Below are 26231 nucleotides of genomic sequence, written 5' to 3'. Positions count from 1 at the left end.
CCTGGGGATTCCCTTCACTCTCCTAGGTTGGGATTTATTTTTCCACATCTTATCACATATCTTCCTCTATTGATTTACTGTCTTTGGGGAAAGCACCTCCTCCTATAGCTTCCTGAGAAACAATCAGATTAGAGATAAATTTGAGACCTTGCATTGTCTGAAAATATCTTTTACTTTACCCTTACACTTGATTTGTCTGGGTATTTCTATTTCTAAGAATTTTGAAACTATTACTCCACTAGTATTGTTGTTCAGAAGTTCAGTGCCATTCTGAGTCCTGATCCCTTGTGTGTCATCTGCTTTTTTCTTTACAGAGATTTATAGGTTCTTTTCTTTGTCCTCAGTGTTGTAAATTCTCACAGTGATGTGTCTTGATGTAGTTATATTTTTATCTGTTGTACTGGGCACTTGATGGACTCTTTGGTGTATAGCAGTGATTCTCAACTAGAAGCAGTTTTGGCCCTCAGGGAACATTGACAATGTCTGAGACATTTTTCGTTGTCCTAAGAATGCACATGCTGCCAGCATCTTATGGATACAGGCCAGGGAGCCTGCTAAACCAGAGACCTGCTAAATATCCTGTAAGGTACAGTATAGCTCCCGACAACAAAGAATTATTGGGGCCGAAAGTTAATAATGGCAAGGATGAGAAATCCTGATTGAGAGATTCCAGTATTCTCAGCTTTCTGGGAAATTTCCTTGCATTCTTTCTTTCATAATTTTCTCTGCTCCATTTTTTCTTTTCTCCCTTAATGGAAGAACTTTTATGATTTAGTTATTAGACCTCCTGGAATGGTTCTCTACTTTTCTTGACTTTACTTCTGTGTTCTATATCTTTTGCCTTTTTTGTATACTTTCTCAGATTTCTTCAACTTAATTTCTTCTGTCATAGTTTTAATTTCTAAGATTTTTTTTCTCTGAATTTATCTTTGTAACCTGTTCTTTTTTCATAATTATACTATCTTTGTGAGGATATTAATGATTTTTTTTAGAAGTATCCTCCCTTCATATTGTATTTTCACTAAGTTGCTCTTTTCCATTTGTTTTGGTCTGTCTCTTTCAACTTAGAGGCTCTGCTCAAACATCTGTGCTTTTTGATGGTGTGTTCATAGTGAGGACTGAGGGACTAAGAGCTCTGAGCCTTCAGGTGGAGTTGTTGACTCTGAGCTCCAGTTTGGAATGACCTGTCTAGAACATGATCTTTCCTCTTGGGCTGGTCAGGTTCCCCAGAAAAGACTCTTCTGATCACCTGCCTAGAGGGTAAAGGTCTGATTACCAACATTCTGGGACCCAGTGACAAGAGCTTAATCTATACGCATACTCACTTAATCCTGCTATTTTACCACACTTCAACTTTCAACTTCCTATTATCCTTCAACCCTGTGACCTCCTGTTTTACTTGCTTGAGAGAATTAACCTACAGTTTTCCACCAGCTGGTAAAGAGGTAGTCACCAGGTGGCTATGAGGTGAGGATCTGATTACTTGTTAAATAGACTTTGTGCAGGCACACTCTGTTATCAGTAACTAACTCAGCTCTACTTCCAAGGTTCCTGATGCCCCCCATTCCATAAGGGCTTTCTTAGACAACCTGTCTCTTCACCCTGATTGAGGATAAGTTTCTTGAACCACCTTCACAGGCAAACTATTCCAGTTGGTACCAATTTCTTCTCCTAGTATGTGATATCATCTGAAAGCAAGCAACAAAGAATTTGAAATATTTACTAAGGACCTCCATTGGACAATTCACTGTGCTGGGCGCTGTAGCTGGATTCGTAGGGGGAAACATACTTTTCATTTCAGAATCTTAGAAAAAGGAAAATGAATAGGGAGGAAAAAATGGAAGCCATAACTGTGATATACTACATTTTACTGCATTACCTTGTAGATGTCTTTTTTTATTTTACTTTTATACTACTATTATGAATATTTTCTTTTATTCATATTCAGAACAGTGTGAAAGCTAAAATATCTTATCCTTGATTATCAAGATATAATGAAAGCTATATCTTTAGTTTGATTATAATATTGAGTATAGTATTCTATAATATAAAGTGTCGGTTGTATTATATGTATTTATCATATATATTAGTTATGCAGAATAAATCTAGTAAGGAAACTTCTGAGTCCTTTTATCAATGGGTAATAATATTTAGCAAAATAAGGCTTCTACAGGGTAAAGTCCTGAGTCAGTATAGAAGAAATAGCATTGGCCCAAAAGTCAAGAAATTAACTCAGGAGTAAAGAACCAGCTGGGGGCGAGGTGGGAAGAAAAGGAAGACAGAAAAATTTTTAACTCTGATTCTGGCTATGTCCGTAGCCATCTGTGTTACTTATCAAGTCACTACATCTTTGAGCCTCTTATTCCTAAGCTATAAAGTGAGAATTTTTTGCCTGTGTCTCTTTCAGCCCTAAAATTCAAAGATTCTAATTAGTTCTCTCTTTGGGAGGCCACTTAATGCCTTAATTAACAAGAGAGCTAACTTAGTTCTCATTTCTTTTTATTTCAGACAAGATTCCTTTGCTAAGCAAAGAAAAACTACCTGTGGTAGGAATTGGAAAACATCTGTGTGGTGTGGCAACAGGTATGTAAACATACTAATAATGTCGAGACGAACACATTAAGTTTTAGCTTAACATGGTCTCAAATATTTAAAGAGTCTCTTTTCAGTAGTTTTTATCCTTTGTTTGCAACTGATTAATCTTCGTAGTAGCACTGGCCCTGTATTATATCAGATTTAGAGCTTTCCTACTTATCTGCTCATTTTGGCCATTTTGCAGGATGAATTAAAGAGTTTTACGTGTAAATACTGTGTCATGTGGAACCTTAAAGTTCGTTGGGTTATACTTCAACCAAAAAGGAAATAAACCATTTATGGAAACTGTTATGATTCTATCCCAGAAGCTACTCATTTTTTTAGAGGAGTTGCTTGGGAAGGACTCTGAAACTTCTCCCACTAGAAGATGATTATGTATCAGGATTCTAGGGAAAACAAAAACGGAAACATTAAGATGTGCCTTAGCACTTGGATCCATCGGATGTAGCATGATAAAGTAGAAAGAACATGGGCTTTGAAATCAGATAGTACAGGGTTCAACTTTGCTGTATAACCTTGGCAGATTACTTAACCTTTCTGAGCTTTGGTTATCTCATCTGTAAAACGAGGATAACAACATATAATTTGCCAGTTTACATATAAAGTGTCTGGCACATATCAGTGCTCAGTAAATGTTAACTATTGTTATATCTTCTTCTGGCTTCCGCTAATTTCATGTCTACCCATATGGGGAACTTGGAGCCTCTATAAGAGTTATTCAGGTTGGCTGGAGATGACTTTAAGTATTATATATGTGTTGTCCTTCATAGTTTTTAGATGATTTTCACATACCTTGTCTCATTTAACTCTCATAAAAGCCTTCTGAAGTAAGCCAGTTCTATCCTGGGGAGGAAACAAAAAATGCTCCTTTACTCCTACCCATCTAACCCAAGTTTCTCAGAAATCTTATCTACACTGGCCATTTCTCATTGTTCCACACACTTTTTCCCTCCTTGATTCACTCTATCTGAATTCCCCCTTCATCACTCTATCATCATCTTAATGAAAAATCTCTGCTATTGTTGCTTACCCTTCTGGAAATTCTGTTTTCTTCTCTTTTGTGACATTCTTTCCTGGTTCTTCCCCTACATCTGTGCCATTCTTTCTGTATATCTCATGGTGTCTTTCCACTACTTGTCCTTTAAATACTAATACTCAGACCCATCTTCCACACACCTAATGTGTCTTTCCCCTTCTTAAAACTATTCAGTAGCTCCCAGTCACCTACACCTTAAAGTCTAAGCTCTTTAACATGACATCCTAGTCTTAATCTGGCCTCTGCCTTCCTCTCTTTGCCACTTTCTGCCTCTATATCTATTGGTCTATACATTCTAACCCTTCCCGTATACTATAATGTGTCCATTTCTAAACTGATCAATTTCTACTCCTTCTTCAGCTCATTGTCACCACTTTCAGGGAACCTCCGTAAATAAGATACTCCTCCTTAGTGTTTATCATAGTTGCCTCTGCATATCTGGAGCTCATTGTATATTAATTTTCTGTTTATATATCTAATTCTGAATGAATTTGTTCAGAATTTATTTATTTATTTATTATTTGAATGAATAAATAATCTTGGCCACAAATGTGCTGTGTTTCCTTGTCCCTTTCTAGGTACGTGGCTTTGTCCCTCAAGTTCTCTGTAAAGGAGGGGGTTGAGATGGATTGCTAAAGCTCCTTCTGATTCTAAAATAACTTCATTCTTTTAATAATTTTTCTGATTATCCCCATTTCTGAAAACCATTTACTTAACTCCAATATAAGTAAAACAGTGACTGAATATCTTTTGTCAGAAAATAATAGTTTATAAAATAATAGATCAGCTATCGCCTTCTCCAAATAACACGTTCCTGATAGTTTGTTGACTTAAATTCATATATTGTACTATATATACTAGTAAAATATCAGATCATTTACTATTCACTTGTGACATCTTGGGATAATAAAGTTTAAAAATACATATGTTTTTGATTGATCAAACACAGTGTGACATTCTAATCAGACAGAAAATGTGGATTTTACAGCATATATTTGGAGTCTTTCCAGTATTGTCAATAATATAGCAGTCGTCAGTGGGAAATTATCATAATCATCAAAAATCCATTTGTTTAGTTTTTAAGTGGACTATAAATTTTTCATTTTAATATAGAGTTCACTTTTCTCTAAGTTTGTGTTTATTAATCATCATACATCCACAAAGCCTTGCACATGAAAAGCATCCAGTAACTATTTGCTGAAGGAATGTATAACTATAGTAAGGCTACTCAGCAAGGCCTACTTTCCACCTTCTGACTCCACTCTTCTCAACTCTTCACTATTTGCTGTGAACATCTTACATTTCAAGACTGACACCTAACATCAACTTAGCAGATGCTTAGCCAATGCCTTTCCTGTTTCTTTCTTTGGGTTCTTTAAGCTCAAAACTTCCCTGGAATGTTAAATATAGAGACATAAATTTTTTCTATACAAGTCATTTCCTTAACAAGGGTAGGAGAAATGAGAGCAAATTTGAGTAGTTGGACAAAAAGTTTTACAAATTTTAGATCTTAAGCTTCACACAGTTTTTTTGGGGAAGTTGACTTTATGCAGAATAAATCATTAGAGAAAATGGTACAATAATGAGAAAAGGGCAAATATGAACAAAGTTGATAATACATGAAAGAATTAGTACAAGTATAGAGCTAAGTAAGTTTTTGTTGGGCTTTTAAAAACCATACTGCCTAATAAATGTAAAAAATACTTATTTTTAAAGATGATGTGGTTTGGGGGGCCACATAATTGTGTTTGCAGATCTTGCATTACGATGTTTGGTTGAAACCTATGCTGCCAGTTGTGAGGAAAGGAATGAAGAACCTTTAGCCAAACGCGTAAAGAATGATAAAACAGAAAAAGAAATTAACACTTTGGCCAAGGAAGGAAATGAAAAAAATATCCCAGAGAAGTGGACCCCTGTGGCTGGCATTGTTATTGCACTCTGTTGTCACCACAGGTGTGATTGGAGACATTATGTGGGCAAAGAATATTTCAGGGCTCTAGGCCTTGGAGCAGTGGAATTCCACTATTTCCAGCGAATGAGTAGTTGGGCGACTTGTGGGATGCAAAAAACATCTTTGGAAGCTTCAAATATCTCCACAAAAAGAAAAGATAAACAGAATGATGGCAGTGAAGAGCATGATGATGGAGGATACAGAATCACAGATGACAGCACTGAGAGTTTGCCTGGGTAAGTGACTACTTTGAAATGCACAACACTAGGGCAGAAATACTTTATTATTACTATACTTTATTTTTAGATGAATATTACCAAAAATTCATTCATGAAAATATATTTTACTAAAAATATATATATATATTTTAGTAATTTTAGAATAAGTTAAAATATACACACTTTAACTGTGGCATTAATAAAACATATCTTGGGAGCATGGGACATAGCACGTACTATGTTGTGGGTTATTTAGCAGCTTATCAAAAGAATAAGACTAAAATAATTTGTTATAAGGTTTTACAGAATTTTAACAATGTGTTGTGTGTGTTTATTCAATTTAGGTTTCTTAATGTTGAAGAAAAGAAGAAAATAGGGCATCTTTGTAAATTGCTGATTGACCAAGGCCGAATCAACTATTTACAGCAGAAAGGATTCAATCCCGCTTTACAGTACTATACAGACCCTCTGGTGTCTTTGGAAAATGTATTGTTAACTGCTTTACCAAATCATTCTTCATCACCAGAAACAACTGCTTAATGGAAAAGAAATTTTGAACAACATCTGTCTTCCACCAAAAAAAATTTTTTAATTGTATTTTTATATTCATGAAAATATAATTTAAATAGCAGATAATATGAACTTTAAAAAATGTGGCCTCGTTGAACTTTGGTAATGGCTTTGTTTTTTACTTTAGAAGTAAGTCCAAACATTAGAGAATTCACCAAATTCCCAAAGTAATCCTCTTCAGCAGGGCATCTTGAATTATATTATCCATCAGCATTTATAGAGTTTGGTAAAGTAGTAGAGCAGTTGACTTGGTTACCTGAAACACACATAACATGTCAACATGTAACTAGCACATTAACTTTCTATTTGCATTAATTTTGGAAATTTACTTTCCTTTGGTTTTATTTAATACTTTTTATTTTTCAAGTTCAAGATGTAATAATCAATTGTCAGTTTATAACAAGGACCAATCTGAGAAGTTGGTTTATGTATGGATTTTTTGTCCAGGCAGATCTAGGAAGAATAATTAATTGTGATTATTTGTTTCTACTGCAAACAAATTCAGAGATGTTCACAGTCAATTAATGAATTCACCTTCAGATTTCAAGAGCCATACCTGTGTTTAAATATTATCAGAATTTGTCCATGACAGACACCAAAACTAAAAAGATATATATATATATATATATTTTTTTTTTTTTTTTTTTTTTTTTGCGGTACGCAGGCCTCTCACTGTTGTGGGCTCTCCTGCTGCGGAGCACAGGCTCCAGACGCACAGGCTCAGTGGCCATGGCTCAGGGGCCCAGCCGCTCCACGGCATGTGGGATCTTCCTGGACCGGGGCATGAACCCGTGTCCCCTGCATCAGCAGGCAGACTCAACCACTGTGCCACCAGGGAAGCCCCTAAAAAGATATTTTCAAGGAAAAAAACTATTTCACTTCGTTTTTTAAATTAATTATCTAGTGAGAACTTCTAAAAAGATACTTGTAAGCCTAATTCACAAATTAAATTGAAATTTGCAAATAACTTCTGAAGTTAATTAGGTGTCATATCTTTTAAAAGGTCATTTTTACATATACAAGAACAAATATATTCTCTCCTGTTTGGGAAAATAATTTGGAATAAAGTAGAAATTAGATAGTGATACCAAAAACCTCACTTTCGGGCTTCATTTAGCTCATAAGCAGTTTCTATGCACAAGAAAACATTAAACCAAACATATGGTAAGACTGTTAGTCTTTCCTCATCTTATCCTTGGTTTATTTCTGCCTTATTTGTAAAACTTATCTTAATCATTGTACATTTGCCAAGACAAAGATACAGAATTACTGATTGTAGATATTTATAATGATATTCTTAGGTAACTATTATTTGTAGGTCTATGATTACCTTAATTATAAATTAGAAGTCTAGCTCATTTTTAGTTTCTGACCTTTCTACTTTAATCTTACATGTCTTATGAGACTGCCTAGGTTCAAATCCCAACCCTACTACTTGATCTCTTTGTGCCTCAATTCCCCGCTTAAAATGGGCGTGATGAAGATAATAATAATACCTCACAAGGTTGTTATGAGCATTAAATGAAATAACACATTAAAATGCTTAGAACAGTTCTAAGTACAGAGTAAGTACTCAATAAATATTAACCATTTTTAATAGTAGTAATTCATAACAATATTTTTAATGAAATAGGCAGACTTGGTTTTATTATCTCTGTTTAAGTTGTAACCTTTTTTCTCTTGTTATAAGTTCTATGTCAAATATTATTAAAATAAGGTAGTTTGTTTAAATTAGCTACTCATGCCCCCAACTCAAGAGAACATAAATGAAGATAATAATACGTCGTTCAATAATTAACCTGATTTTACTCAGTTAGGCAATGCTAATTTGTGTTATACAGTCTGTTTTGCTTCATTCAACAATTTATGCCCAGAAATAAAAGCTATGCTACAACAGGCATTATCTCTGTTATATTTCATAAAACATACACACACACACACAATTATACTGATAGAGTCCTGTGGCCCAATGAATGTTTCTGACAATGATACCAAGTCCTCTATGGGAAGATAAGGTTGTTCTTCAACATGCCAGCTGTACCAAGATTATTGTTTTCCCCAACCTTGCTTATTTCCCTTAAGATTACATGAGACAGTGAATACATGGGATATGCATTATAGCTGTTTCTCGACCTGCAGAATTTGCAGGTTCAGCAAACTCCTTGAACTTTAGATTGATCTACACAACTACCTCTTCCTGCATGTCCCACAGATATATCAAATTTACTGTTAAAACTGAAGCTCATGTTCCACTTCTACCACCAAACCAGCTTCTATATTTCATTTCCCCATCTCAGCACCACCATTCATCCAGTTGCTCTAACCAAAAACAGATTCATCCTGGACTCCTCCCTCTTCTCATCTTCAGTCATCAATTCTGTCTCCTACTTGGCTTTTATATATTTATACTGTACTTTTCAAACCTAGGCCCCAAACTATTACAGCTTTTTTACATATCTTCCTCCAGTCTAACCTCCATGTTACTGTTTCTGTGACCTTGCTACAACAGATCTAATGACCTCTATTGGATGTTGGTAAAAATATTTTCTCCAGCTGAAAATACTCTCATATCTGTTTGCTCAGATTCTACCTGTTCTTCAAAGTAACTATTTGAAGAGGTAACTAAACTCTACCTTTTAACTCAAAAATTCTTCACATTTTAGTGAATTATAAAACCATGTTTTCCATTACTATACTATTTATTTTTTTTATAAAGCTGTTTTTTTAAAATTTATATTTTATTTATTTTTGGCTGTGTTGGATCTTCATTGCTACACACAGGCTTTCTCTAGTTGCAGTGAGCGGGGGCTACTCTTCCTTGCGGTGCACATGCTTCTCATTGCGATGGCTTCGCAGCATGTGGGATATTCCTGGACCAGGGATCGAACCCATGTCCCCTGCATTGGCAGGCGGATTCTTAACCACTGCACCACCAGGGAAGTCCTATTATATTTTTTATTAACAGAGAGTTATGCTGTTTGTCCTCTTCCCCTAATCTTGGGTTAAGTTAAAGTCATTCCTTCCTTAGTTAAAAAATCAACAAAAAAGAGGTTTTAATTCTAAATTATCAGAGATAAAAGTGATTGAAGCCTATATATCAAAAACTCACATTTTAACTGTTGGCTAAAATCTATGTTCTCTTGATATTTTTCATTCCTAGGCACAGTAGCAAAATAGTTTTCATTCCTAGTCAAAATATTTCTTTTTGCTATTTGTGGATTATTGTAGACAAAGAGGAAATGGCAAGGAAGGTAGTGTTCATGAGTAAACTGACATGACAAACTGATAGATGAGGTAATGAAGCTTTAAGAATTACATCTTCATTCACTTGGTCATGCTTCAAGTGCTTGACCAAAGAAGTTTATTTCCTGACTCTACTTGAAAGATTTTCAGTATCTTTACAACCTTTCTCTCCAAGCCTTTATCAAAATCGTGAACAGATTAGAATTTCACTTTTTTTTGCTTCAACAATGTTAACGAAGAGACCAGAATTTGACAAAAGGTAAGATGGAACGAAAAGTCTATAAAGGAATATATATATATATATATATATATATATATATATATATATATGCGTTCCTCTATTAAAAAGAATTCTTAACCTGTGTTATGTACAAATCTCATACCTGCTCTCCGTGACTCCTGTATGTACGTGTGCATAAACTGAAGGCCGAATAATTCCCTTTCCTCTTCCTCATCTGTGTTTTCTCCAGGAGGAAGTGTTACTTCCAATTTCAGTGGGTTGTCTCGGAAGTTGACAAACCTAGCAGTTCACCAAAAAACAGTATTTTTATAGGTGCCATAGAAGTGTACATTTATTTTCCTGGAGTGGTAATATACTAAATTACTCTTTTTTTTTTAACTGGTTTCAGTAACTGAACATCTTGGTGAGATGTGATATATCCCAAGAATCTTTAAATTTCTTGCCTAGAAGAAAAAAATATTAGCTTTAGACAACTTATTTTCCAAGCTTGTAAAAGCAACTATTAGTCCATAGCATATGTGTAATGTGGTACACTTTAACTTCCAAGAGCAACCCTAATGCATCTCAAATATACAGTTAATGCTATGAACTTAAATTTTCTGCATATTTTATAAAGCATGTCTTATTTATCATTGTATCGTCACCATCTAGTACAAGGCTTAGTAGTTGCTGAATAAGTAAATGAATGATTTTGTTATGAAAGTTGTGGGATTTGGTGTGAATTCTCACATCTTATGCTCACTGTCAGGAAATTAAGGTTTGGAAGTTATTTGAGGGAGTTCTGTTAGTAATTAACTTAGTAAAAAGTTATATTTACCTCTAACGTAATTGCCTTGTCCATTTGTAGTTATTTAGGAGGAAAATAATCACTATTCTTATGGTTTTGGTTTATCGTGGATAAAACTGTATCGTGGATAAAGTTTGTTAGCAGTTATAGAGATGATTTTCAGGAAAATGTCACCAACACAGGGCATTCCTTAAAGCTGATAAATCCCAGTACAGCTTTAGTTTCAAGGATTCTTTCTTGAATAATTTAGACCAGTATTATATTTATCCTCTTTATAAATTATAGAATTTCAAGGTTGGAAAAGATTTTTAAATGTATTCATTTATGTGAATGAGAACTCAAATCTGTTAATAACAATTTCTTTATATTACTTTGTTCTGCAGCCAGAAAGGAACATGTCAGTTCTGTGTCTACAACTTTTACCTTAGATTGGTCATCTCTTCCATGCACACTGGAATATCTTTCAGTTTATTGTTGCTGAGAACAAGAGTACCCAGATTTTTCATATTGCTGATTGTTTCTGGCAAGCATGTTATTTTATTCCGTTGGAGCCATAATGTGTGTAGACTTTGCATTCTGAAGAATTAAGAGGTTCCTGTGATTAATCACATACAATATGAAAACCCTGGTTCTTATTAACCCAAAATATTTTTAAATGTCATCTTGTATAACATCTCCTTTAACCAGTATACATATTGAGTTAACTGACTTCACATTACCTGATTTTAGGGAAACTATAACAAGGGAGTTAATCTCTATCTACTGTATAGTTCTCATCATGTAGTGGTAGAAATTAAATCAATGTATTCTAGAATTCTTCACTATTCTCATAGGATTTCTTGCAGAAGACCTGCTAAAAGGCTATCTAATCTGAATTAGAGTCTTAAGAGGAAACTCAGAAATTATTAATATGCCCATTTAGGGCAAGGCAAGTATGCATAATGGTTAACAGCATGGACTCTGGGGCCAGGGTGCCTGGGTTCAAATCCTAACTGGCACACTTACTAACTGTGATCTTGAGCAATTTACTATCATCTCTACATTAGTTTCCTCAATGTTTTTAAAGTGCACAGAAGTGCCTGGCATGCACTAAGCAATGTTGTTATTGCTGTGGCCTATTCTTGTCAATTTGTTCAAGTCAGATAGCCAGTTTTTCTCTCCCAAACCGGCCCCCCCCCCTTTTCTTTTTTTGGCTGTACCACGTGGCTTGTGGGATCTTAGTGCCCTGACCAAGGATCAAACCCAACCCTCTGCGGTGGAAGCGCTGAGTCCTAACCACTGGACCACCAGGGAATTCCTCAAAACCCTTTTTTTTTTTTAAATTTGGAGTACATGGATATATTCTATTAAAAAGTAGCATACATTATTTGGAACTAAATGGATCTATTGTGATTGATTATGCTTGGGGTCCCCTGTGTTTTGTTTATTCTTTCTTATTTATCATAGAGAGCTTCAACACGTCTCTTGGTAGCAAAAAAAGTTATTTATGTTACCTTTCTACAGTATCAGGAAGTTGTTCAAGTCTGTTGCTTCCCATATCAAGCCACTCAAGGGCAGGCATGTTCAACACAGCAGGAGGGATTGTAGTAAAGTGGTTCATACTCAGATCAAGGTGAGTAAGCTTTAACAAGTTGCTGAGCTGAAGAGGAAGGCAAGGTTTTTCAAAATAAATGTCAACAACGTAAACTACTAGAACACCCACAATGGTAAAGGAGATATATCACATCAAGGATTGTCTACATGATGCTTACACTTTATTTAGTCACAGCAGTCCACAACAAACTTGAGATAACAATAATGCTAAATAACCTCCAGATAAATGAAAAACTCTCTCATAGAAAGTTCATCTATTCAAAGAAAGCTTATCTTCCAAAATAACCAAGCTCCAGGGTTTATAGCACCTGCCTGGCAGAAGCTTTTTTTTTTTCTTTTTTTCTGGGAGTAAATATATGTTATGTTTTCCTTTTATCTAGTAGTTGAGATTTTCTTGGGAAAACCCAAACTTCAGAATAATAATTACTTTTGTTAACCCCCTTTCTTTGTGCCTGATGCTTTTTTTTTTTTTTTTTTTTTTTTTTTTTGCGGTACGCGGGCCTCTCACTGTTGTGGCCTCTCCCGTTGCGGACCACAGGCTCCGGACGCGCAGGCTCAGCGGTCATGGCTCACGGGCCCAGCCGCTCCGCAGCATGTGGGATCTTCCCGGACCGGGGCACGAACCCATATCCCCTGCATCGGCAGGCGGACTCTCAACCACTGCGCCACCAGGGAAGCCCGTGCCTGATGCTTTACATAACATTATCTCAGTCATAGAATTTACTGTTTGGTAATTCCATTTTTAAAATGAAAACATCAATGAAACATTTATTAAGACTATATAACAAAACCAGTGTGCTCAGCTTAAGAAAACAAATATATCAATATGACTGCCCTCAATGTACTTCTTCCTTCTTCCTCTTTGAAGATAACTCTATCCTGAATTTGGTATCTATTATTCCCCTGCATTTTTAAAATGTTTTTATTACTATGCATAAATACATGTTTTCTATATAGTTCTCTCTATATATTACTATTATGTGTATTTTTCATAAACAAAATTATCTTTATATGTTTTTGAATTTTATTTAAAGATGATACTGTACTTATCTTTCTTTAACTTGCTTTTTTCTCTCAATCTCAGTCTTTATATGTATTCACATTGATGCATATAGCTCTAGTTTATTCATCAACTTTACAAGGTGAGTACTTTTTTTCCCTTTTATGGACAAAATGGTTTAGAGAAGCCATGTGACTAGAAATGATGGAGCTATGATGTGCACTCAAGTTTTTGTGGACCTAAAGCTGCAAAATTTCTAAATTTCTCTTTCCTCTGTAGTGAAAATTTCAAAATGTAAGAATTTAGTTAACTTTTACAAAAGACTCTCCATTTAGCTAGGCAAGTTCTATGTTTTATTTCTATCTCAGGGCACATTCAGATTCATTCCACAACTTTAACACCTCAAAAAATGCACAAATACAGCGTTTTATGGGTAATGCAAAAAAGAAGTTTTCCATTTAGTAGGTGATATTTCTCTAGCTTTATAATTCGTCATGAATGAAACACTTTTCAAAACTTGTCATCAGACTTTTAAAATTTTCAAATGAGTCAGAATAGTGTATAAAAAGATTGTTTTTACACTAGCATAAATTTGTTTGTGTGTTACAGTGTGTGCAATTTAATGGCTGAGAGTTAAATCTCCTGTTGCAGATTTCTCAGTGGGACTAGAACTCTTTGGTTTTAAAAGCTTGAAGAAAGATATTAAAACCATTATAATCTAAGTCTTAATTTTGCATATGTGAAAATTGAGACCTAGTTATGTAAAGTGGTGTGTTCAAGGCCTCACAGCTACTTAAAGGCCACACTTGGAAATAATTCCAGGCTCAAGATCTCAGTTCACTATTTGTTCCTGTAAAACGTATTTCTTTAAGTAGAGACATTAAGGTAAAGACAGGTTAAGAGACATGCCCAAATTCACATAGCTTTTTAGTGACAGAACCAAAGCTAGAAACAAAATCACAATAATTAAAAATTAGAAATAAAATGTTTATTGGCCCTCTTTTAGGTATAAAGAAATTGTCCCTGTGATCATGATTTTCATCATAATCAAGTGTATACATTTCACTAAACTGAACTATTATAAGATCAGATGGATATAGCTATAGAAACTATGTTTTACTTGCAAGAGCAACAATAATGGGTGCATGTTTACTGGTTTGGGGAGGAAAGTGACATTCTTACCAAGATAAAGTGGGAAAGGGGAATAGTCTTTCATTTTGAGTTTTATTATTTTTCTTAACTTTTATCTTGCAAAATCATTGTTTTCAAGGCAAAGCACCAAGGAAATTTCCTTTGCTGATTCTAAGAGCCTTAAATATGCTTGAAAAATGACAGGAATGTCTATATCTCTATGATCAGTTTGGTCTTACCAAGAACAAGATATCATACCAAATCAAAGTTTGAGGGCTTTCCAAGCCCACTGCCTTGCTTTACTTGGTAGAGCCTAGGACGCTAGCAGACACTTTTCCTAAACTGAAGAATTCATGTCTTTTTACTTTACCTCTATCTCAAAAGCTGATCACCTATAAAAACTAACTAATAAACAAAAGAGTTTTCCTGTCACCACATTGTGCTTTATGATAATCATTTATTCATTCAATAGGCATCAAGTAACATCTACAACCTAGGCTGTACCTTCAATTCTGGGAAGTGAAATAAATAAGATTCTCACTCTGGCCTTCAAGGAGATCACTAATGATGTCAGTACTGCAACAATAATAGAAATAGCTTTTTATGCTAAATAAATCTTTCTCTAATTAAAAACATGCTTTATAATAATAGGAAATGGTTTTCACTAAACATTTTCTGAAATAAAATTTATAGCATTTTTCCATTAGTGTTATTTTTAATGATCATGCAGTGGAGAAGTAAACCACCAGTAGAAGGAAAATAAAATCATAAGTATTTATATCATTCTGACCTCTTGTGGAAGATCACATATATCTCTGTTAACAGCAAGTTCAAGTTTCTCCAGTCTGGCACAGTTACTTAGTTCCTTGGGGACAGTTTTGATTTTGTTGTAACTAAGAATCAGTTCCTGAAGTCTAGTAAGCAGTCCTATGGGAAAATAATACACAGTAAAGAGCAGAGGGATATAAAATAATGTTTCCAGTTATTAAGTATTACAGCATAACTTACTTGCCCGTTTCATATTGGCAAATTCACACTTAGGCTCTTCCCTTTTCCCACTGTGTGTCTTGCCCCTTCTTCAGATAAAGAGCTGGTGATTTATCAGTGCTATAGACAAAAATATTTTTTTCATTCTGTTTTATCTATACTATATCCTGACTAGTTTTCCATTTGGGGATTTTTTTTTCCTCATTTAAGGAATTATTTCTAATTTTCTTTCTTGTCTTCAATTTGTTCCCTTCTAGGAGAAATAACCAAACCAACAATATTGTTTCCAGAATCTACACAATACTATTTCCAAAGAGACTTCTCTTGCATTGAAATCTCATCTTGAATCACCTCAGTAAATCCAGAAGCTTGAATCCCCTGGAAGCTTCAGTTTAGACTAGATGTTTAAAATTTTAAGATTCAGGACTATATAAAGATGAGATCTTTATTCCATGTATCAAAAAAAATTATCAGTGAAAAACACAGGAATAAAAGCAATTTTCCTTACCAATTTCTCGAGGTATGTCTGAAATTGTGTTTCGAGATAAATCTAACACAATAAGGTTCTGGAATCTTCCAATGAACTCAGGAATTTTCACCAAGCCAGTTCTATGAAGTTGCCATTCCTGTAGCTGATTTAGTTTTAGTAGAGAAGAAGGGAGGGTCTAAACTCAAGTAAAAAAAATGAAAGTTACTATATTACTTAAATTATTTTAGTATCATGACATACAGAAATATGACTGTAGAGATACTATTTGATTTGTAAAAGAACTTAGGAATATTTTTTCTTTAATGGGTTATATTTCCAAATACTTTGTGCTACTTCTAAGTTCTAAGAACTTTCCTTTTTTGGCGGGTGCTAAACCTTCAAACCCCAATCATAATAACATAAACAGAAATAACATATTTCAGTCAATATTGCACACACATAGAGCTGTGTTCTAAAGATTCTATTTTATTAGGCTTAACTAGAATACATATGTTACTGAACATGAGAATATGGTGGCTAATTGAAATTATAGAGAAACAAAAAGATCATTCTAATCAATTCAAACTTCTCTTCCCATTCTGTTTTGAAATAGTTTAGTTTTTTTAAGCAGATTTTCTTTTAAGAATTTTAAAAGTTTCAACTATACTGAACTCTATGCCTTTTCCCTTTCAGCCTAAAGTAGCCAAAAGACAAAATACAGGAGCTAACCCCCTAGCTAAATATACTGATATGTATGAAAACAAACACTGACTCAAGGGATAGAGGTGGCCCTTGTCAAACTTAGAGTAGGCCTAATGTAATTAAGCAACTATGTTTGTGTGTGTGTGAGAGAGAGGGAGAGAGAGAGAGGGAAAGAGAGAAAGAGGAGATAATGTGAATTTGGTTGTGGACCTAAGAAAAAAATTAATATACATTTCCATTTTGTGAAGTTTTAACTGAGCATTTGCTGTTTTTTTTACTTTAAGGCCAAAGCTTTATTTAAAACACCTTCCGCTGCTTTTAGTTGAGCATTTGCTTTGAAAAAGCTACACGATTTTTGTTAAGCAGATGGTCACCTTTTTACGGAAAATGAGAAATTACTTATTAGAAGGATTAGTGGGAGAAATATTACAAATGACTTAAATTTAGGCAGAGTTAAAGCACATTGGTTGAAGTTTTGCAATAAAAAGTTGTGAAGTTACATTAATTTTCAGTTCATGTTGCCCAAATTCATTTGGTACATTATTAAAATTAGAATTCCTAACTATTCCAGACTTAAGCACATAATTTAAGAATCATTCTCTCAACTCTCCCACAAAATGCGAAATATAAAAAATCAAATATTACTTCTATAAAGCTTACCTTCCATTCCTCATTTTCTATCTTCAAAATGACCCTTCCGTCTTCCCTGATGACCTTTTCTCTTAGCTTGGTTAAGCTCACTCGTTCTTCCCAGATTCGCACTAGCCTAGGAGACCAGGAAATCATTTTAGTTCACAGGTAATGACATAGGTAGCATTCACTTTTGTATGAAAAAGTGACCCATCAAAAACAACCATTTGGGGGCTTCCCTGGTGGCGCAGTGGTTGAGAGTCCGCCTGCCAATGCAGGGGACACGGGTTCCACGGGGTTTTGTTTTGTTTTGTTTTGTTTGCGGTACGCGGGCCTCTCACTGTTGTGGCCTCTCCCGTTGCGGAGCGCAGGCTCAGCGGCCATGGCTCACGGGCCCAGCCACTCCGCGGCATGTGGGATCTTCCCGGACCAGGGCACGAACCCGTGTCCCCTGCATCGGCAGGCGGACTCTCAACCACTGCGCCACCAGGGAAGCCCGAGGATTTTATTTTAATGAACAGAAAACCAAATAAAAGTATATTTGCTGTCTATATATGTTTGTGTTTGCAAAACATTTCTATGGAGTCTGAGTATTTTTATCCACTGCTTGTCTGAAAGTTAATTAATCTGCTAACAAGTGCACTGTGGCAATGGCTATGTGTGGTCTTCTAGACTGAACAGCTAAGCTTCCAACAGGTGTGGCTAAGTGAGACAAAGTGTATACTGCCATCTATTCAATTACACCACGTTTTATAAAAATAGAACTATTTAAACAGTAGACATAATGATTATTAATTACTTATTACTTACTGAAATATACGTATTTCAGAGCAAGATTTAATGATGGGCAATGAAGTGTGTTATTCCCTAACGTTTAATTTCAATTAAAGAATTCATCAAGCACCCATTATATGCCAAATACTATGCTGGATATTGTGGATACAAAAAGCTCTGTCCTTAATGAGTGGGGCTAACTATTATTAAACAAGTTTATTTCCATCTCTTAAATGATTCATTAATTCTTTCTGGCTCTGTATTACTATGATCTAAGTCCAGAATGTATCACTTAATTTGGTGACCATGGGCAAGACATCTCACCTCTAAGGACCTTGCCGATAAAACATGGGGTTTGGATTAAATAATATCTAAGGTCTCTTCTAGCTCTAGTATTCTATAATTCCTACACTGTTTATTTTAAGCTTGATGTTCTTTCAAAGTTTTGAACAGAAATTTTCTACCTCCTCTAAAACCCTTTTATTATAGCCTAAAGACTTTCTCCAATGTTGTTATACCAACTCTTACCCAAGTGCTTGCTTTCTTCAAGGCAGCTTGGCATCCAAAGACAGAACAATTTCTGTTTAAACTTAAGGCTTTTTGAGCTAAATCTTTAGCCTCTTTTAGCTGAGAGAAGAAGCATTAGATTACATTTTTACCCCTTGCCTGTTTTGTACAGAGAAAACTTAACGCTGCTGAAATTAAATGATTCTTAACTAGACACATATAACAGGTGAAATTCAAGAGTTTAGAACCAACTTGTGATTTCTGACCACAGTTTTCTAAAAAGTGGATAGGATTTATGAGTACTCGAGTCAATAGAGAACAGAGAACAGACTTGTGGTTGCCAAGGGCGGGGTGGGGTTTGGGATTAGCAGACACAAACTAGTATATATAGGATGGATAAACAACAAGGTCCTATTGTATAGCACAGGGAACTATATTTAATAGCCTGTGATAAACCATAATGGAAAAAATATATATATATACACATATAACTGAGTCACTTTGCTGTACTGTAGAAATTAACACAACATTGTAAATCAACTATACTTCAATAAAATTTTTTAAAAAATAGTACTTGAGTCAAGTTTGTCATAATTATATAATATAAACATAATATGTGTCATAAGAGTAGTTTTACACATTTCAGTCTAGGGAAATTTAAGACCTAAGGTGAATATAAGCTTACTGAATCACATTGCTTAGGTATGAATACAAGTGAATACCAGTTCCACATTTATTAGCCGTGTGATCTTTGACAAGTTACCTAGGCCTATCCTTCAGGTTTTCCATCTTTAAAATGGAGAAAATAATATCACCTATATGTGGCAGAGACTGCTTATCATTCCCCAGTATCTGTTACTCCTCTTCTTCCTCAGTGACAGATCCTCTAAATTTAACTGGGCACAAGACTTCATTTAGCCATCCTCCTTTGCAGTTAGGTATGGGTCATATGAAGCTTTGGCTAGTGAGATGTTAGCAGAAATAGTCATGTGTGCAACTTCCTGCTGGCTAGAATCAAGTACATTGGCCACAGTTGGTGTATCTATGTATTTGGGGCCATGAGGTGACTAAAGTCCATTCCTAAAGGAATGGAGACTGTGCACAGTTGAACAACAAGATAAAAGCCTGAATGTGTGACTCAGTGCAGTGCTGTGCCAGCCCTCTTCTTTGCTGGGAGAATGCCAGTTATTTCTAAGTGTCTACACTTCCTCCAAGTTACCCAAGTATAAATCTTAATTTGTCTAAACCAATCATACGATCTCATTTCCCTGGAAGGTAATTGGATTAGGGGTGTACTAATGACCCAATTCTGGCCAATGAGAGGTGATGGAGAAGTTTGATGGAGACCTCAGAAAGGTTTTCTCATTCTTAAAGAAGATACAGAAATAAATAATTCCTGCTCTTCTGATAACATAATGATGCCTGGCTGTGATGCCTGGAAGTATACCAGTCATCCTGTGACACTGAGAGAAGCTAACCTGAGGACTAAACTGACACACTGATAAAAAGAAGCTGAGTCTTCAAAACTGTTGAAGCTTTGGAATTGCCTTACCTCAGGACTTCCTTATTGTTTAACCCATTTTTAGTTGAGTTTTCTGTTATTTGCTGACACAAGACCATTTTTTTAAATGAGATATAACTGACATATAACATTATATTAGTTCTAGATGTACAACATAATGGTTTGATATTTGTACATATTGCAAGACTATTTAATGTTTAGAAAGAGACCTAACAAATAATAACTGTAGGGGGCTATGTGGAATCTATGAGGAAAGGGGCTATCCTTGCAAGAGTAGTAGGATAATTTGGAGATATCCAATAAGGAAGGTAGGTTGGTATCAATGAGGCAGAGGAAGTGAGAGCCGAACTATTTAAGTATAGCCCAAATAGAGGAATCAGGTGATCCACAGGGGCCCTGGCTGGAACTCACAGCTATTTAAATAGGTGAGAATCTACCATACCTTCTACTGCCCATTGTTGTTTTAGATCCTAGGGAATATAATGTTGAAAAAACAATCTCTGAAAAGTAGACTAAATGATACTAATCAAACTTTGATGAAGTTGAACAGACTCCTAGGACAACTACTATTTTCACTTACAGACACTTGTATTTTTTGTGGCCCCCATCACATGGCCACACTTAATTGTCAGGTGCTTCCTTTAGTTATATTTTGGGTTTTCAGTAAACAGAAACCTCTATCAAATTCAATAATAGGCATTTAATAAATACTATTTTTAATAATGAGGATGTTATGAATTTTTGCTAATTCAAGATAATAAATATGTTATAGCATACTTTTGTTGAAATTCCTTCTCTCGCTTCAGGTCTTCATTGTATTTCTTTATTCTTTTCTCCCAAACTTCCTTTACAGCATTGACAGCCCCAGTACAAACCACACTGTCTGACATGACTTCTCCACATTGTCACAGAGTCACCAACTTCATTTTGAATGGCTGAATCACAGATGCCATCTCAGAAAGGGCCTGATTGTACCAGAGGAAAAAAAAAAAACAGTAACAGTTTCAGAATGTTTACTGAGTACCACAATGATCGTAATAGCTTTTTATTGAACACATTCCATGTTCCCAAAACTATTTTATGCACTTTACATGACATATTTCACTAAATAATTCTCATATAAATATAATGACATGGGTACTTTTATTGTCTCTAATACACATGAGAAAACCGACCCCTAAAAAAGGTGGGCAATTGGTTAAGGTCTCATCTCTAATAAGTGGCAGAGGGGGGAACTGATGCCAAGTCTACTTCCTTTGTTACTATTAATTCACAATAATGAAAAACTGCAACTGGTTTACGTGTCCAATTATAAGAAAATGTTTAATAATGGATATACAAGATAAGCAGGCATCTTGGTATATCTGCTTAATCTAAATGCTATATGTACAAGCTGGAATTCAGTTAAGTGGGATATATTGGTATTGTTTTCTCTTGTGTAAAATAAATTGCAAACCGGACTCATCTAACACAGGATTGTGATGTGAATCTCAGAAATGAGAGGAAAATAATAATAGGGGAATGGTTATGTAAATTATGGTAGATCTATCTGATGGAATGCTCTTTGTCTTACAAATAATAGTATTGATTTTTCACCAGATTATATTAGTAATAATGAAAAAATTTGATTCACAATTAATTTAACTATTTTGCTCAAAATTCAAGAAGTCAAAGATGTCCACAATTACCATTATACTGGAATGCAATAATGCAAGAAAATTAAATAGAAAGGTATAAAGTTTGGAAAGGAAAAAGTGAAATTTACAACAGCATAGGAAAAAAGGTACTCTCATGCACTAAAGGTGACAGTATATATTGTTATATTCTCTATGGAGAGAATTTTAGTAATATCTATCAAACTTACAGAGCCACATTCACACTCATAAGAATATACACTGTAAATATTTTCAATTGTAAAATGACATATTACAAAGTTATTCACTATGGTGTTTTTCATAACAGCAAAAGATTGGAAACAACATACTTTCCACCAATAAATTATAGTATATGCATATCATGGGAAATTATATAGCTTCATAAAGAAGGAAAACCTTTTCTTTTTTTTTTTTTTGCAGTACGTGGGCCTCTCACTGTTGTGGCCTCTCCCGTTGCGGAGCACAGGCTCTGGACACGCAGGCTCAGCGGCCATGGCTCATGGGCCCAGCCGATCTTCCCGGACCGGGGCATGAACCCGTGTCCCCTGCATTGGCAGGCGGACTCTCAACCACTGCGCCACCAGGGAAGCCCGGAAAAGCATTTTATATAGTGATATACCATGATCTCCAAAATGTATGACTATGACAGTTTATTGTCCATTCTAATTAATATGGATACTTGGGTCCCAGATTTTTGCTATTATGAGTAATACCGTTTCTAAAATTCCTGTTCTTATCTTCTTGTTGCTCAAGTAGTATTATTCCTATTGTGTATATACCCAGGACTAGAATTGCTAGATCACTGTGTATGTGACTGTTCAAATTTTTAAGATAGAGCCCAATTGTTTTCCAAAATGATTATGCCCATTTATACTCTTACTACAACTGTATAAGTGTCCCCACTGATGTATATCCTCACCAATACACTACTACATAAAATGATATCTCATCATGGTTATCATTTACGCTTTCCTGATTAATAAATGCTCCAGGCTACTAAACAAAGATTCTCCAGTTGAATAAAAGACAAAATCCTGTGTATTGTTTACAAAAGGCACACCTAAAACATAAAGATAGAAAAAAATGGAAATACAAAAAAGAAAAAGATCACTCCTAGGTTTATACTCAAGAGAAATGAAAATATATGTTCACACAAAAACTTGTACATGAATGTTGATAGTAGCATTATTCTAAGAGCCCTAAAGTGGAAAACAAATGGCTATTAACTAACGAATGGACAAACAAAATGTGGTGTATCCATACAATGGGATGTTATTCTGGCATAAAAAGGAACAAAGCACTGATACATGCTACATCATGGAGAAATTTTGAGTAAAATTATGCTGATAGAAGCCAGACACAAAATACCACCAATTGTATAATCCCATTTATATGAAATGTCCAGAACAGGCAAATCCATGAAGAAAGAAAATAGATTAGTGATAACCAGGGGCTTTGCAGAGGGGGAAATAGGAGTGATTGCCAAGAGTACGAAGTTTCTTCTTTGAATGATGAAAATCAACTTTTTGAAATAAATCAACCTATGAAAAAGCAAAGCTTTATGGCTAACAACCAGAATGTAAAAAATGTGGTACATCTTGAAAATATAAAAATAAAAGTACTTTTAATAGAATGTGGAAGAAGGAAATGGGGAAGTAGAGGGTAGGAGTCAAGAGATACTGTCTATACTTTATGGAACAAGAAATAGAGATTTAAGTTATAAGGCAATCAAAAGAAATTAAAATAGGGATATAACTCTGTGGGGGTGCAAGTGAATTTAAGCACCATCTTTCATAATGAAACTCCATAGATAATGTCTAAAGCTGAGAAGACACAGCATAACTGCCTTTGGAAAAAAAAATGTATTATGGAGATAACCACTGAAAACTAATCCTGAAATAGTTAAAATGGTTACTTCACAACAAAGGAGGCAAGGACATACAATGGAGAAAAGATAGCCTCTTCAATAAGTGGTGCTGGGAAAACTGGAGAGCTACATGTAAAATAATGAAATTAGAACACTCCTTAACATCACACACAAAAATAAACTCCAAAAGGATTAAAGACTTAAATGTAAGACCAGACACTATAAAACTCTTAGAGGAAAACATAGGAAAAAACACTCTTTGACATAAACCACAACAAGATCTTTTTTGACCCACCTCCTAGAGTAACAGAAATAAAAACAAAAATAAATAAATGGGACTTAATTAAACTTAAAAGCTTTTGCACAGCAAAGGAAACCATAAACAAGACAAAAAGACAACCCTCAGAATGGGAGAAAATATTTGCAAATGAAACAACAAAGGATTAATCTCCAAAATATACAAGCAGCTCATGGAGCTCAATATCAAAACAACAAACAATACAGTTAAAAAATGGGTGGGGGCTTCCCTGGTGGCGCAGTGGTTGAGAGTCCACCCGCCGATGCAGGGGACACGGGTTCGTGCCCTGGTCCAGGAAGATCCCACATGCCGCGGAGCAGCTGGGCCCGTGAGCCATGGCCGCTGAGCCTGCGCATCCGGAGCCTGTGCTCCGCAACAGGAGAGGTCACAACCGTGAGAGGCCCGCGTACCGCAAAAAAAAAAAAAAAATGGGTGGAAGACCTAAATAGACATTTCACCAAGCAAGACATACAGATGGCCAAGAGGCACATGAAAAGATACTTAACATCACTATTAGAGAAATGCAAATCAAAACTACAATGAACTATCACCTTACGCCAGTCTGAATGGCCATTATCAAAAAATCTAGAAACAATAAATGCTGGGAAGGGTGTGGTGAAAAGGGTACCCTCCTGCACTGTTTGTGGGAATGTAGATCGATACAGCCATTGTGCAGAACAGTATGGAGGTTCCTTAAAAAACTAAAAATAGAACTACCACATGACCCAGCAATCCCACTACCGGGCATATACCCTGAGAAAACCATAGTTCAAAAAGAAACATGTACCACAGTGTTCATTGCAGCACTATTTACAATAGCCAGGACATGGAAGCAACCTAAGTGTCTGTCGACAAATGAATGGATAAAGAAGATGTAGCACATATATACAATGGAATATTACTCAGCCATAAAAAGAAACGAAATTGAGCTATTTGTAATGAGGTGGATGGACCTAGAGTCTGTCATACAGAGTGAAGTAAGTCAGAAAGAGAAAAACAAATACCGTATGCTAACACATATATATGGAATTAAAAAAAAAAAAAGGTACTGATGAACCTAGGGGCAGGACAGGAATAAAGAGGCAGACATAGAAAATGGACTTGAGGACATGGGGTGGGAGGGTAAAGCTGGGGCAAAGTGAGAGTAGCATCGACATATATACACTACCGAATGTAAAATAGTTGGCTGGTGGGAAGCAGCAGCATAGCACAGGGAGATCGGCTCTGTGCTCTGCGATGACCTAGAGGGGTAGAATAGAGAGGAGGCGATGGAGACTCAAGAGGGATGGGATATGGAGACATGTGTATGCATATGGCTGAGTCGCTTTGTTGTGCAACAGAAACTAACACAGTATTGTGAAGCAATTATACTCCGATAAAGATCTATTTTAAAAAACGGTTACTTCTAGGGTGATAGAAATGGGGTGGATAATATTGCTTTTCATTATTAATCTCTAAATTACTGATTTCTTTAAACTAAAAGTATGCAGTGTGTGTGAGAGAGAAGGACAGAGACAGAGAGTGGGAGAAAAATGTGTCGATATTACAGAGGGAAAAAGTTTAATGTTTCAGGATGAATGTATAAGTGCCAATATGCAGAAAATTATTAGGAGGAGGTCCTTATTTTAAGCAATGCATGTGGAATTTAAACAGGAACAGATCTGCAAGATCTTTTTGCCATCAAGAAACCTTGGGATATTTATGCTAATAATCCAACCCCCTGTCCAGTTACAATTTATTATCTCAGATGTAAGCAGGTTTGAAGTAGTTATTTATCAAATAATAAAGTTTAAAATCTCAAGTATCTACATGTAAACGTGTATTTTACTGGACATATATAACCATTCATGTGCTCATTCATGTCCTCGCTTGCCATTAAACTTTGGTCAACCATCTGTTTTTCTGTAATAGCGACCAATGCCCCTTTGAGGAAAACAAGTCAGTAGTGATATGTGTGTCTGCCTTCAGCATGGGATTGTGTTCTCTACCTTGATTACCACAACAGAAAAGCACATTGCGTGGCAGTGAAGTAGGCATGGCTGTGACATGACTCAGGAGTCAGCTTCCCAGAGTCAAAAGAAAACAAAAGAAATACAATCTCAGAAGAAATACTTCTTGACTTCTGGGGAAATCAATCTTCCTGAGGAGGACAACTACATGAATGACTATGAACCTCCAAGAGACTTTTAAATTCAATTCCAATTTTAGTTGTACATTCCAGCAAATACTGACACAGTATAAACATCAACAGCAATTTATTTATATGTCAAGAGTGGGAAAAAATGTTTTTGAAAAATACTTACCACAGTCGGTAGATGCAAACGCTGACATGCCCAAAGTTAGTGCATCAGCTAGGAGTGGATTGCTGGGAGAATTGTTTTCAGTGTGACTCCGAATGATTAAAATCCTCAGTCAGACTGTAACCAAGCGAAATGTAATGTCAGCCTAGTTCTAA

General features: G+C 35.4%; 2 protein-coding genes across 9 annotated transcripts in view; one reads left to right on the top strand and one right to left on the bottom strand.

Moving 5' to 3' along the window:
* The window catches only part of TRMT13 (tRNA methyltransferase 13 homolog), a 25549-nt gene extending 17281 nt beyond the window's left edge, over positions 1-8268 (top strand). For 3 of the 7 annotated variants that reach the window (XM_033433716.2, XM_004263076.3, XM_033433711.2), the window contains 3 exons: positions 2509-2583; positions 5386-5818; positions 6145-8268. In XM_033433716.2, the coding sequence (XP_033289607.1) occupies positions 2509-2583; positions 5386-5818; positions 6145-6340 (704 nt within the window). In that variant the 3' untranslated portion in view covers positions 6341-8268. Of the gene's footprint in view, positions 1-2508; positions 2584-2779; positions 3394-4209; positions 5821-6144 lie in introns of those variants that run through there. The other 4 variants (XM_049714756.1, XM_049714764.1, XM_049714761.1 and 1 more) reach the window with 4 other exon arrangements.
* Positions 6370-26231, bottom strand: LRRC39 (leucine rich repeat containing 39). 2 transcript variants are annotated; one of them, XM_004263077.4, is made up of 9 exons: positions 26080-26231; positions 20734-20921; positions 17184-17289; positions 15861-16017; positions 15156-15292; positions 12135-12280; positions 11065-11217; positions 9997-10133; positions 6370-6626 (listed from the first exon to the last, which is right to left on the bottom strand). In XM_004263077.4, exons 2-9 carry the CDS (start codon positions 20844-20846, stop codon positions 6571-6573), a joined length of 1005 nt encoding a protein of 334 aa, XP_004263125.1. In that variant the 5' UTR covers positions 20847-20921; positions 26080-26231; the 3' UTR covers positions 6370-6570. The 2 variants fall into 2 exon arrangements, with proteins under 2 accessions (XP_004263125.1, XP_049570750.1); XM_049714793.1 differs by lacking the exon at positions 26080-26231 and having other exon boundaries at positions 20734-20923.

Source organism: Orcinus orca, chromosome 1 (genome assembly GCF_937001465.1).
Source record: "Orcinus orca chromosome 1, mOrcOrc1.1, whole genome shotgun sequence".
Lineage (NCBI taxonomy): Eukaryota > Metazoa > Chordata > Mammalia > Artiodactyla > Delphinidae > Orcinus > Orcinus orca.
This window is presented reverse-complemented; position numbering and strand designations above follow the sequence as displayed.

Excerpts from the sequence above, each read along its gene's own strand:
- LRRC39 (XM_004263077.4), bottom strand. The coding sequence starts at position 20,846 with ATGTCAGACAGTGTGGTTTGTACTGGGGCTGTCAATGCTGTAAAGGAA. Across the intron at positions 17,290-20,733 it reads GAGAAGGAATTTCAACAAAA|GCTAGTGCGAATCTGGGAAG; the intron begins GTATGCTATAAC and ends CTGGTCTCCTAG. Across the intron at positions 15,293-15,860 it reads AGACATACCTCGAGAAATTG|GACTGCTTACTAGACTTCAG; the intron begins GTAAGGAAAATT and ends ATTTTCCCATAG.